This window comes from Mesoplodon mirus (genome assembly GCF_964341445.2).
Source record: "Mesoplodon mirus genome assembly, chromosome: 1".
NCBI classification, from domain to species: Eukaryota; Metazoa; Chordata; class Mammalia; order Artiodactyla; family Ziphiidae; genus Mesoplodon; species Mesoplodon mirus.
The window spans coordinates 58,878,220-58,891,565 of NC_138976.1; the positions used below are offsets into that span (position 1 = coordinate 58,878,220).

The following is a 13,346-nucleotide window of genomic DNA, read 5'->3' on the forward strand; positions in this document are numbered from 1 at the left end:
AGGCATGTGGGATCTTCCCGGACCGGGGCACGAACCCGTGTCCCCTGCATTGGCAGGCGGGCTCTCAACCACTGCGCCACCAGGGAAGCCCCAGGCCATTCTTTAACGTTATTTTTATTACATATTTCCCATTGTTTGAATTTGGATAAACAGCCAGAAAATAAATCAGCTGTTTTACATTCCTCAGAGACTGAAAGAAAAGTTTGGTTTAGTACATATTGATTCAGGTATTGGAGTTCCCTCCTTTATCTTGATCCTGAAAAAATTAATAAATATTGTCCAAATAAGAGAGCTGGCTGTCAGTCATTTTTCTTGTTTGCAATTTGAGGAAGTTGGACCAGTTTCATGGTCTCTAAATATTTTTAAATCTCTAAAGGTCTGTTGTTTCTCTGTATTAGTTGATTGACTTTATACTAAAGAAAAGATGTTTAGTCATTCTTTTTTTTCTTTCCTGATATGGGAGGAAAGGCACATTTTCTGGTTAAAAGAATTTACAGTAGCAGTGGAATGAGATAGGATGGAAGAGGAGAGCCCTAAAATCTCATAAAACTCTGAAAGTAAAGTGAAATTAATTCTCTTTAATAGTGTTTATGACAAGGAATATTTAGTGTTAGAATTCTAAGAAGCCATCTATTTTCATGGAGGAGGGTGAATTGGAGTCAGTTTGATTATGGTTGTAGGCAGTTTCTTTTTTCAGGATTTCAGGGTGCAGAGATTTTAATTTGCTTGTTTTTTGCTTTCTGGTTTTATTAAAATGTTAATACAGAGTGCTATTTTCATATTGTACACTTTCTTTTCTCTATTTTAGAAATGTATCCCTATGTTTTCACTAATTTATGTCTGATGATGAGGTTTCTGGCAAAGAAGTTTGTTGTCAGAATGTACTCTGTTTATTAGTAGAGGTGTTACCGTGTGCTGGATTATAATTAAGAGGAACCTGCATGCTTTAGAACCAGTCATTTTAGCAGATATGGAATTGTGAAGCTCAAAAGTGTGGCAGATAGTAGTTCAGATCACTGCAGTCAGAACTATATCTAAATCTTTCCAAATGTAAAGATTTCTATCTTTTCTCTCCTGTGTAACAGGATATCCATTTAAGATAAGGGAGGAAACGGGTTTGGGGTTTGATTTCACCTTAATAGGATTTTGTGCCTGGAGAGTCTATATGGAGTGTCTGGGAGCTACATTGTTGAGTTTATTTTTGTGCTTATTGTTCTTATCAGGGCCTTTGTTGCATTCTACCAGTGGGCTTGGTAATTTTTGCTTTACTTTTTCTTTTCTGTTTTAGGTTGCAAGGGCAGTTTTATCTGATTCACCACAGCCTTCTAAAGGAAAAGAAGTAATATTAGAGGAACTAATTGACTCTCTAGTTTCCAACCCGTTCTTAACAAGGAATCAAATTCCCCGAACTCCAGAAAACTTGAGTAAGTTAATAATGTTTTTTGTCACTATTTTCTTTCTTAGACATTACTACTATTAGAACCATGGTCTGACAGATCTTTTGGAAACTCACTTTAAAACTTTTTTCTGTATCTTTCAATTTAGTGGCATTGGCTCTATTTGTTTTCATGTGGGGGACTTTTATTGAAATATCAACTGTGGGCACTGTCACTTATATGGCATTCCTTCAGCAGTATTATTTTGCCCTGGAACTATACAATTTTGTTTTTGTTGTTTTACTTGGCTTTTTCTTGGAAAATATTTTAGTTGATCACTTCAGAAATATCCTCCACATCTGATCTGTGATCAACATTTATAGAGTATGGAGGCTGTATTCTTCCAGTCAGCAACCAGCAGCATCAGCCAAAAACTCTGTACAATCTTACTTACCTCTCCCAAGCTAATCAGACTCTCCAGTACTTTGTTCTTACAACCTATATTGTGTGGGCAAAGTTCTGATATTCTTGTCCTCATGTAGGCACATCATCCTGGGTGAGTGATTAAATATAATTTCCATTATGCTACTAGAAATGACATATCCAAAGTTAAATGGATTCAGTTCAGGTTGAACCTAGCCACTGTATAGATTGGTGGTTGGCAAACTACATCTTGCAAACCAAATCAGGCCCACCCTATGTGTTTTTGTACATAAAGTTGCAGTGAACACAACCTTGTTCATTTGTCAGCATATCGTTTATGGCTACTTTCACATTACAGTGACAGAGCTGAGTAGTGACCACAGATAAGATGGCCTGCTAAACCTGAAGTATTACTATCTGGCCCTTTATAGAAAAAGTGTGTGTGTGTGTGTGCGCACGCTGTATATATATAAGTGTGTGTGTGTGTGTGTATATATATATATATATAAATAAATAAGCATGCCAAACCCTGGCCTAGATGGGCAAGAAAATATCTTTTTTTCCATTTATTTATTTATTTGTTTATTTATTTATAAATAACATCTTTATTGGAGTATAATTGCTTTACAATGGTGTGTTATTTTCTGCTTTATAACAGAGTGAATCAGCTATACATATACATGTATCCCCATATCTCCTCCGTCTTGCGTCTCCCTCCCACCCTCCCTATCCCACCCCTCTAGGTGGTCACAAAGCACCGAGCTGATCTCCCTGTGCTATGCGGCTGCTTCCCACTAGCTATCTATTTTACATTTTATAGTATATATAAGTCTATGCCACTCTCTCACTTCGTGCCAGCTTACTCTTCCCCCTTCCTGTGTCCTCAAGTCCATTCTCTACATCTGCATCTTTATTCCTGTGCTAGGTTTTTTTTTTTTTTTAGATTCCATATATATGTGTTAGCATATGGTATTTGATTTTCTCTTTCTGACTTACTTCACTCTGTATGACAGACTCTAGGTCCATTCATCTCACTACAGATAACTCAATTTCATTTCTTTTTATGGCTGAGTAATATTCCATTGTATATATGTGCCACATCTTCTTTATGCATTCATCTGTCGATGGACGCTTAGGTTGCTTCCATGTCCTGGCTATTGTAAATAGAGCTGCAGTGAACATTGTGGTACATGACTCTTTTTGAATTATGGTTAAGAAAATATCTCTTTAATACATGTGATTTGTATGTGCTGTGTGAAAGTATATGCACATTTCAGGAACACCTTTCGTTTTTTGTGTGTGGTCATTTGGAGATGGAATTCTTTGATGTTGTTGGGATTTGGTGTATTGTGGACACTTGTCATCCAACTGGCATATCTATGAACATGTACTGAGTCAGCAGTTTTATCTTAAGCACTAGAAATGAAATGTTTAATTGCATGTTCTGTTTGGGAACTTATTAATAACTTGTGTTATTTCCCCCTTCATTTAATTAGTAAGTGAAATTAGGAGCTCATGGAGAAAAGCTGTTAAAATAGAAGATAACAGAAGTACAGAACCAATTCAAATGGATACTGAACATAGAGAAGTATTGCCAGAATCCTTACCTGTGGTGCATAATCAAAAAGAGCTTAACGTGGATAGTTTTTTCTCAGCAACCACTGTGTCCGATTCCAGCCATTCTCCTTTGCCTGAAGAGAAAGTTGTTTCAGATTGCCTCAAGTGTGTGCTTCAGAAACCTGTGGTAACCAGTTGCATAGGTGAACCAACAACACAGAATCTGTCAGATTTGTTAAATAAGGACATAATTTGTAAGCAAGATTTGGAATGTACAGCTTTACAGAACAAGTTTTTAGAAACTAGCCAAATAGGGACATTCTCCCCTGCTGTAGGCAATAGGAGAGATGTGATAGGTAGCAGTGAAGAAGAGTATATTAAAACATCAGACCACTCGAAAGCTTCTTACAAAGATCTTTCCATGCATAAAAGTATGTTATGGAACTCTTTTCAGATATCAAGTGGAATTAGTTCCAGTTTTAAAGATAGTGATTTTGGCATATTATATGAAACTCTTCCAGAAGAAGTTGGTCACTTAAGTCTTAATAGCTCCAGTAGTACAGAGGCCAATTTTAAACTGGAACCAAATAGTCCTATGCACAGTGGCATTTTCCCAGAACGTGCTGTGGGAGGAAGACAGAATACTCCAGAATCAGACTTTAATTTACAGGCTGCTTGCAGTGGATATGAGGCTCTGCAGAAATCTCTGCCCAAGCAAAGGGAAGAAATTTGCCTCTCTAATCCTGAAACACTTGAAAGACACAAACCAGAATTGAGCCTTACTTCCCAATACATGCAAACTGATGATATGCTTAACTTTTTGGGCACTCATGATTTGCACATTGACTGTACAAAACCATCTTCACGCATGTCCCTTGGTGAAAGAAAACGGTCTCTTTCACCACTAATTAAGTTTTCTCCAGTGGAACAAAGATGGAGGACCACAATACCATGTAGTCTTGGAGAACGTCTACCTAATTTAACAGGTAAGATTTAACTAGATAATGTGCATATTAACCTGCTGAAGTTTTCTCTCACCTTCTCCTAAAAATAGCATGCAGTGAATGTTACATGATCTTTATTGTTAATATGACAAAATATGCTCCTTATTCCTTCAACTAGGATGAGAAGAGTGAACCTACCATTTTTACGGGTACTTTCAGAATGTCTAGTGATTCTTTTCTTTTTTCTTTTTTTTTTGCGGTATGCGGGCCTCTCACTGGTTTGGCCTCTCCCGTTGTGGAGCGCAGGCTCTGGATGCGCAGGCTCAGCGGCCATGGCTCACGGGCCCAGCCGCTCTGCGGCATGTGGGATCCTCCCGGACCGGGGCACGAACCCGTGTCCCCTGCCTCGGCAGGCGGACTCTCAACCACTGCGCCACCAGGGAAGCCCCTCTAGTGATTTTTATATAGCTTACAATTGGTATGGGGCAGGGGTAGAAAACAAAACCAAAAACCTGAAACCTATTGCTTTTGTAATACAAACTACTGAAAGTAAACCTTGTCAAAATCTTTTTGGCTAATGGAAGGTGGTTCTAAAGTTGAGAAATGCTATGTTAAATATCGTTATAATATAGCGGGACTTCCTGGTAGCACAGTGGTTGAGAATCTGCCTGCCAATGCAGGGGACACAGGTTCGTTCCCTGGTCCAGGAATATCCCACATGCCGCAGAGTAACTAAGCCCATGCACCACAACTACAGAGCCTGCGCTCTAGAGCCCACGAGCCACAGCTACTGAGCCCATGTGCCACAACTACTGAAGCCCATGCGCCTAGAGCCTGTGCTCTGCAACAAGAGAAACCACTGCAGTGAGAAAGCCCACACATCGCAGTAAGAGTAGCCCCTACTCGACACAACTAGAGAAAGCCTGTGCGCAGCAACGAAGACCCCACACAGCCAAAAAATAAATAAATAAATAAATTTAAATAAATAAATAAATAAGATAATATAGTATCTGTGGTTTCGTTTGAAGTAATTTGATGGGGGTGCAGTGACAAAACAAGGTAGGTCATTGTATTACTTTCCTAGGGCTGCCGTAACGATGTACCACAAACTGGGTGGCTTAAGACAACGGAAATTTTTTGTCTGGAGAAAACAAGTTCTGGAGGCTAGGATTCAGAATCAAGCTGTTGGCATGGCTGTGTTCCCTCTGAAGCCACTAGAGCAGCGGTCCCCAACCTTTTTGGCACCGGGGACCAGTTTCGTGGAAGGCAATTTTTCCATGGTGGGGGGTGGGGAGGTTCAGGTGGTAATGCGAGGGATGGGGAGCGGCAGATGAAGCTTCGCTCGCCTGCCACTCACCTGCTGTGCGGCCTGGTTCCTAACAGGCTGCGGACTGGTAGTGGTCCACGGCCCGGGGGTTGGGGACCCCTGCACTAGAGGATGATCCTTATTGACTCTTCTAGCTTCTGATAACCCCCAGGTGTTCTTTGGCTTGTGGCAGCATAACACATTTCTACCTCCATCTTCACATGGCATTCTCCCCTTGTGTTCTGTGTACCTTCTTATAAGGACATCAGTCCTATAGATTAAGGGCCCATCCTACTCCCATCTTAATTTTTTTTTTTCTTTATTTTTGGCTGAGTTGGGTCTTCGTTGCTGCGCGCGGGCTTTCTCTGGTTGCGGCAAGTGGGGGCTACTTTTTGTTGCGGTGCACGGGCTTCTCGTTGTGGTGGCTTCTCTTGTTGCGGAGCACGGGCTCTATGCGTGCGGGCTTCAGTAGCTGTGGCTCGCGGGCTCTAGAGCGCAGGCTCAGTAGTTGTGGCGCATGGGCTTAGTTGCTCCGTGGCATGTGGGATGTTCCCAGACCAGGGCGCGAACCCATGTCCCCTGCATTGGCAGGCAGATTCTTAACCACTGTGCCACCAGGGAAGTCCGAGAATAATCGTAATTTTATTGCAGTTACATATTTGCATGTGAACTTTTTACTGAAATTTGCTACTACTTGGAGTTTGTCCTATTTTTTCTTTATAATGTTTCCTTATCCTTTTTTCTTTTTGAAGTCAATTTTGCAGAAGAAGAAATCTTGAATAAGAGCCTTGATGCAAAAGAATCTCCATCCGACTTGAAAGATGAAGCAGTAGCCCAGTCAACTTAACTATGATCAACTTAAGTTGAAGCAATGTCACAGGATAAAAACATTTGTAATTTAAATACACATTGGAAGTGTAACTTTTTCAGGGTCTAAAAAAGTCCTAAATAATGCTTTTTGGCCTTCTCTACTGATTTTAAGTAAGGAGAGTGTGTTTGGATTTTCTCTCTCTGTATGGATATGGGGTTGAAATGTGAAGTATTTGGAAAGCAAACAAGTTATGAGAAGCCATTTTGGTTTCTTGCATAATCTTGTAAGCATGAAGTAAATGGCATAGTATTAGGTTAACTAATTCATTATGTTCTAATTTCATTTAATTAACATAAGGATGAGTAGTTTTTAATGTGTTTTATTAAGTGGTTAACTTAATAGCCAGTGGATATACTGATCTTTCTTTCTAGGGAAACAACTTTTATTGTTTCTTTTTACAACATTCTGGTACTAAACAAAAAAAGTGAGGAAAGTAATGCTTTGGGGTATATAATCAAAATGACAAAGTTTAAGTTTGGGAAAGCTCTAAAGAGGCTTAATGATTATTCAGGTAGGTTGATCCTGAAAAATGATGTTTGATGGAATAAAGTGCATGTGATGATAGTGAAGACTGGAGCAGAATGAATTTAGAAAAAAGGAAAAAGGTGGAAAATGACTAGATACTTTTGAGGGACACTAACTATAAATCCATTCAGTGGGTTGTATAGCAGTTTTATATTTAGTCTAATTTAGACTTTGAGAATTTAACTCTAGTTTTTTATTTTAACAGAAAAAATGTAAATTAAAAAATTAGTCTGGTTTTTTTGGAGGGGCAGTGTTTTTGGGGAAGGGAGCTAATTTTTTTTTTAATTTTTAAATTAAAATTTTTTTATTGGAGTATAATTGCTTTACAATGTTGTGTTAGTTTCTGCTGCACAGTGAAGTGAATGAGCTATACTCATACACACATCCCCTCCCTCTTGGACCTCCCCCCCCACCCCCCATCCCACCCAACTAGGCCATCACAGAGCACCAAGCTGAGCTCCCTGTGCTATACAGCAGGTTAAGGGAGCTAATTTTGATTGTTACTTTCCTCCTCAAAAACCATCAGTTCCCCACTGCCTACAGAATAGCTTCAGATTAACTTGAGAAAATTGAACTTGTAGTTAAATAACTTGTTCAGTGTTAAACAGCTAGGTCAGTGGTGAAGCTAGGATTTGACCTTATTTTCCTTCTGTAATATACCAACAAGACCTCCTAGAAGTAACTAAAAGGCCAGGATGTAGGATATGGCTGCAGGAGTGGACCTTCTGGACTCTAAATGGGAGTCAGATGTGAGGCCTCTTGTACAGTGTCCTGCCTCATGTAGTTAGACCCCCTGGCCAAGAAAAGGGCTTGTCTTTAGCATCCAAGTGAATACATGCCATTGCCCTCTGTGAACCAGGAGGCTAAGCACACACTGGAAGGGTAATAGCACCTACAGCACCCCTGTGTCTAGCCTCAGCTCTTAAGCATCACAGCCTTGTCCAGTTTGCCCAGAAACTGGCAAGAAGAGGAGAAAAGTTGAAGAGTTCTGGAAGTGGATGGGCTTAATACTTCGTCTTTCTTCACTCATTTTGGCTTACTTTCTCTGTGTTGCTTGTTTGATCCAAGTTTGAAGGCCAGCCTTTTTTTGTGAGAAAAGACAGAAGAAAAGCACAAATAACAACCTTCTTTGCAGTGGAAAAGAAAGAGGAAGAGAAGCTTCTCCTAAGGTGCCATATTCTTTTATTAGTTAACAGAACAAATAGGGGCTGTGTAACTGGGAAACTGTCCTCTAGTCTTAAGAAACCTAGTATTGGTAAATCCAAAATTAACATGCTAAGGAGAAGGTATTAGCATCTACAAAGGGCCAGAGCTATTCCTGGATACTTAATATATCATTTAATTCTTATACTTCTGTAAGATACTGATATTGTACCTATTTTACAGGTAATGATACCAAAGCTAGGGAGCTTAAATAAATGACTTGTCTAAGATGGACTTGAGGAATTACCTGGGATAATCTTTAAAAAAACATACTCTGTAGGTCTAAAGTGAGGATTAGAAATCGGCATTTTAAATAGCTTCCGTGGTAATTCTTAGGCTCAATAAAAAGCTTGAGAGCCACTGCTAGGGGATACAGATTCACATTTAGCCCTGGGGTATCTTAAGCTACGTGCACTATTACATTCTGCTTTAGAGATCTTAGCTCTCTGATAAGGAAGCTGAAGTTCACCAATAAGTGTGGGCCCTGAATTAATGGGAATCACAAGACCAAAATATCTTTGGATATTAATAGATTTAACAAAAACCACATGGTTGTTGAGTCACACCTGTGATTAGGCTGAGTTTTTGGCATTCTTCCCTGTCCTTTGTATGCCAGTAGTATAAACAAAAGTATATTAAATCTGTGACTTTCACCTAAACCATTTTGATTATGACTCCTCTTCCTTATCCAATATTGCCTGCGTTACCTGCCTTTTGACCTTAAGGGACTGCTTTGACCATATCACTTTGTTTAAAATTCCATTAATGGTTCATTGTTAATTCCAGAATTGAGTTCAAATTTAAAGGCATATAAGGTCTCCTCCATAGATTCCTTTTTTCCCCCTTCCACTATGATCTCCCCCCCCAGCCTTTCTTTTAACTGAAATGCTTTGGTGGGCATGTGTCTTTAAAAATCTTAATGCACAGTTCTGAAGCTGGAATCCTACCTTCACCTCCCAGCCTTTCAGAGTTACAGTTCGTCCTTTAGGGTTCAGAACAAATCTCACATTCACCTTGAAGTCTTAATCTCTTATCCATGGGACTGTCCCTTCTCTGAAATCTCCTATGGCTTATGTTAACTTTTATTCACTTAGTATTTTTCATTTATTGCTTTTATTGTATTTTTTCATGGTTGTATGTGATTTCTCCAGTTGTATTGATTAAATACATACAGACATATACTTACGTAGATATGTGTGTGGGGTGTGTCCACACATACATATACTCCAAGGGCCATAGATCATCCTTAGCAGATACTGAAGTATTGGAAATGTTTTCTTTGCCTCTGTCTGATGGAATTAAAGTAATGGTAAAGAGGGAGGGCTACTTTATTGCTGTAAGAGTACTTTTTCTCATTACATTCACAGCAGAATGTATCTTGTTTTATTCACTATTCTAAGATGGTGTGTAAACTGACTTCTCTGTCAGTTTGAAACTTTAGATAATGCCCCTATGTCCTAATTGTTTTAAATGTTTAAAGACAACAAGCATATAATGTTGCTTAACATGAAAAATGTTATCAAGTGGAATAAAGACTATTTGTTGTTAAAGAAAATCAATTTGGGGGAATTTAATTGAAAACAAAAATACAAGTATTTTGAAACCATTCTTTACCATGTGTTTCTTAACCATGATCTATGGAGTCAATTTTATTTAAATTCTTCAGACCTGTATAAAAGGAAACCCTGTTTATCCCCTACTCTGAGTATACTAAAATTAAAGAAGATAGGTTTAAGGACATTTTCCTTAATGTAAAGAAAGTATTTGCTAAAGTAAAGTTCTCTTTCACGTTAAGTTGCAGATACATAGTTGATATACCTTTTGCCGTATGCACTGTGAATGTTAAATCCACATGCTGAATTTAAAATATTTGTGAGTCCTCCATGGGACTATCTGTAAATGTTTTACATACTGGTTTTGAAGAAATGTTCAGTATTATACCATCTAGCTCTAGATTTATTAAATGTATTTTAAAATGATTTTTAAAAGTACATATATACCCTCAGAGTTCATTTGGAGTCTATACTAGCTTATTGCCAAAGGCCCTAATTAGACTAGTTTAATAACATATCTGAACAGCTTCTTGCTCTTCATGGGTAGGGATCTTGTCATCCACAGGTGCTGCTATAAAGGATTTAATAAATGTTAAATAACTTTATAAAGGTTTGGAAATTCCCTATCACTTATATTTAACGTCTGTAAATAGAGATGCCTCATTTGTAAAATGAGGTGAGAGGAGTTGATCAGAGGTGTTTTGGCTCTAAGATACTTAGATTTCATTTAAAACAATCTATGAGGCGGCTGAAATAGGGCACTTAGGTCTGTTTTTTGATTTCACTATACCACACTGCCAGTTCAAAATAGGAACCTTAGAATTCTTCCCCAAAAGTATGTAATCTAAGAATCTGATTCAAAATTATCCAATTTCCAGACAAATACAGATGGGAAAGTGATCTTGCCCAAAGCAAAACACTATTTGAGAGAAGTAATTTAACTTCCTGGCTTCAGTTTACTCAATCTATAAAATTGGGGAACTTATATGAAGGAATAATGTACAGCTAAAAAGCTAGGATTTTTATGAACTTTTCTGTCAGTGGAGTTAGTAGTGGCATGTAACGGTTAGGAGATGGGGAGGATCTGCAACTACACTGCTTAGGTTCAGCTGTATAACCTTGTAATAAGGTCATACCAGTTTTCTCATCTATTAACAGATAAATGTAATCTACCTCACAGGTTGTGAGGATTAAGTAAGAAAATGCACATCAAGTATTTAAGAATACCTGGGATTTAGTAAGGGCTTAAATACTTAGCTAGGCTTCACATCCAGTAATTTGGGAGTGGGGAGGAAGAATGGCTCAGTGGGTGGTATTGACAGCTGACACATTACTGAGTATGTGCCAGGTACCATTCTAAATGTTTTCCATGTTGTTTTAATTTAATCTTAATCCAATGAAGTAGTGCTATCCTCATCCATATTTTACAAATGAGGAAACAAGCACAGTAAAATTAAGTACCTTGCCCAGTTCACAGAGCCAGTAAGTGAAGGGACTAGAATACTAACTCAGCTCAGGTGGTCTAGCTCCAGAGACCGTTCTCTTAACCACACTGCTACAGTTGCTATGAAACATCGTTAAGATGATGGGAGCCAAGATTACAAAATCAAACTTACCAGTTAAGCAATACTGTGGGCAGTCAGAATCGATAGCTTTAATATTAACCACCTTCAAATTATTTCAAATAAGACCATATTTTAAATTGCTAACAGCAAATGTTTATTCATGGTTGAAGCCAAAAAGAATTTATAAATGCATTTTAATACCTTGCTGATAAAATAACATTCCACCTTTGCAACCTTGTAAGGAATACAGGAAGATATTGTAAAGGCTTTGACGTGTATATCTATTATAACCAGGTAATCAGAACACACATACACACATACACCACCACCTACTTTAGTGTTAACACCATACCAACTTTTCAGAAAGGCCATCTTGAAAGCTCTACTGGATAGCTGAGTAAATAGCGTCCAAGGCTTGAAGACTGGGGGGAAGGGAAGAAAGGGATGGAAGAAGTAAGCAGCACACATTTCAAAGCCCACTTTTAAGCACACGACATTATGAATATTAAAAGAAAAAGGGGGAAGGCAATTCAGCATTTTCAGAGAGCGCATTTTGGCAACATTCAACGCATAAGAAGGCTGTGCTTGGGACCATCCACTCTCTCCAGCTTCTCAAAGTGTTTCCTGGCATTGCGAATGTTGATCAGAGTAGCTGCAGAAGGGATCGACGGATCTGACATAACCACCATCACGTACGTGTTTGACGTGAAGATGTCGATGAACGCAGCGAAGTTAGAATTCCTAACTTCCATGCTCTGGAAAGAAGCGGCCAATTTACTGCAGCTCAGCTTGAACTGCTTAATAATGTTGCTGATCTTCTCGAATCGGTGGACGTCACGCTGCTCTTTGCACTGGTAATGGGAAATGACCAAGAACGTCGCCCTCTCGAATAGCAGAACTTCATCGGCCTCAATAATCTGGGCAAAATTCCTGAGGTTCATCTCCAGCTGCTGAACATTGGGAATCAGCTGATAGACAATACTGGACCAGGCTTTGTAGAGCGTTTCATCCCAGATGGATGTTCGAAAACAGGCACACTCCAGCGGGCGAGACAAACGCCTCAGGTCTTCCTCTCGCTCTTTAAAAATCAGGTCACGCTGATCCTCCTGAACCAGATCCATTTTGTGCACCAGGCAGAAGATTTTGGCATCAGGAGAGTTCTGGAGGATGGCTTCCAGACACGACTGGTAATAATGCATGTCCTTTTCCAGTTCGCGGCTCTCCACGTCGAACACGTAAATCAGAACCTCGACATTACGGAAGATGTTGTCTCGCTGGCTGGTGAAGTAATTTTCCATGAAGGTGTCCTGACCGCCACAGTCCCACAGATTCAGCACCAGGTTGCCCAAAAATCGGACGTGGGAGTGCTCCACATCAATGGTGGCACCCAGGCGCCGGGTGTCGCGAGCGATGTAATTGGCAAAGATAATGGACCTCATGCTGGTCTTCCCCGACCCGCTCTTCCCCATCAACAGCACCTTTTTCTTCATGGCTGTATTTGGCATCACCCGCCGGAGCTGCCGCGGACTGGGCCTCAGGGCGCGGCCTAACTGCAGCGCGGTCGGAGGGAGGGAGGGGCCGGGGCTTGCTGGGGCTCCAACGGCCGGGCCGTGCAGCTGTGCAGCCGGAGAAGCCGAAGGTGCGAGCTCGGGGCTGGGAAGGCGGCGACCGGTGAGCTCTTTCTCGGGGGAGAGCGCTCTAGGGCAGACGGCTGCAGCCGCTACAGCGAAACGCTCGCCTTCCGGAGAGGAGAGTCTCTGCGTCTCCGCTGCCACCCACTTCCGGCGGCGATCTCGCGAGAACCCGCGCTCTCGGCCGTCGCTGCACAACGAGCTTTGAAAAACCGCTCTTTTAGCGAAACGCAGCAGGGCCCACCCGAAAGAGAAAATGGAAGGTGAACCCAGGACTCTGGTGTTCTGGTCTCCTATTTAAACGGGGCCTACGGTTGCAAATTGTACGTGTGTTGGCAGTTGGGAGAATGCTGCCATCTCGTGGCCGAAAAAACACCAGCACACCACTACGC

The 13,346-nt window shown here is 40.3% G+C and overlaps 2 protein-coding genes across 4 annotated transcripts in view; one reads left to right on the top strand and one right to left on the bottom strand.

The window, feature by feature from the left end:
• Positions 1-7,046, top strand: part of HAUS6 (HAUS augmin like complex subunit 6) — a 45,065-nt gene extending 38,019 nt beyond the window's left edge. For all 3 annotated transcript variants that reach the window (XM_082623326.1, XM_082623327.1, XM_082623328.1), the window contains 3 exons: positions 1,289-1,424; positions 3,296-4,342; positions 6,359-7,046. In XM_082623326.1, the coding sequence (XP_082479452.1) occupies positions 1,289-1,424; positions 3,296-4,342; positions 6,359-6,453 (1,278 nt within the window). In that variant the 3' untranslated portion in view covers positions 6,454-7,046. The remainder of the gene's footprint in view (positions 1-1,288; positions 1,425-3,295; positions 4,343-6,358) is intronic.
• Positions 7,047-11,453: 4,407 nt separating this feature from the next.
• RRAGA (Ras related GTP binding A) lies at positions 11,454-13,108 on the bottom strand. Its single transcript, XM_082623343.1, has one exon. The coding sequence runs from the start codon at positions 12,826-12,828 to the stop codon at positions 11,887-11,889; it is 942 nt and encodes a 313-aa protein (XP_082479469.1). The 5' UTR covers positions 12,829-13,108; the 3' UTR covers positions 11,454-11,886.
• Positions 13,109-13,346: the final 238 nt, after the last annotated feature.

Coding starts and splice junctions, on each gene's coding strand:
- RRAGA (XM_082623343.1), bottom strand. CDS start 12,828: ATGCCAAATACAGCCATGAAGAAAAAGGTGCTGTTGATGGGGAAGAGC.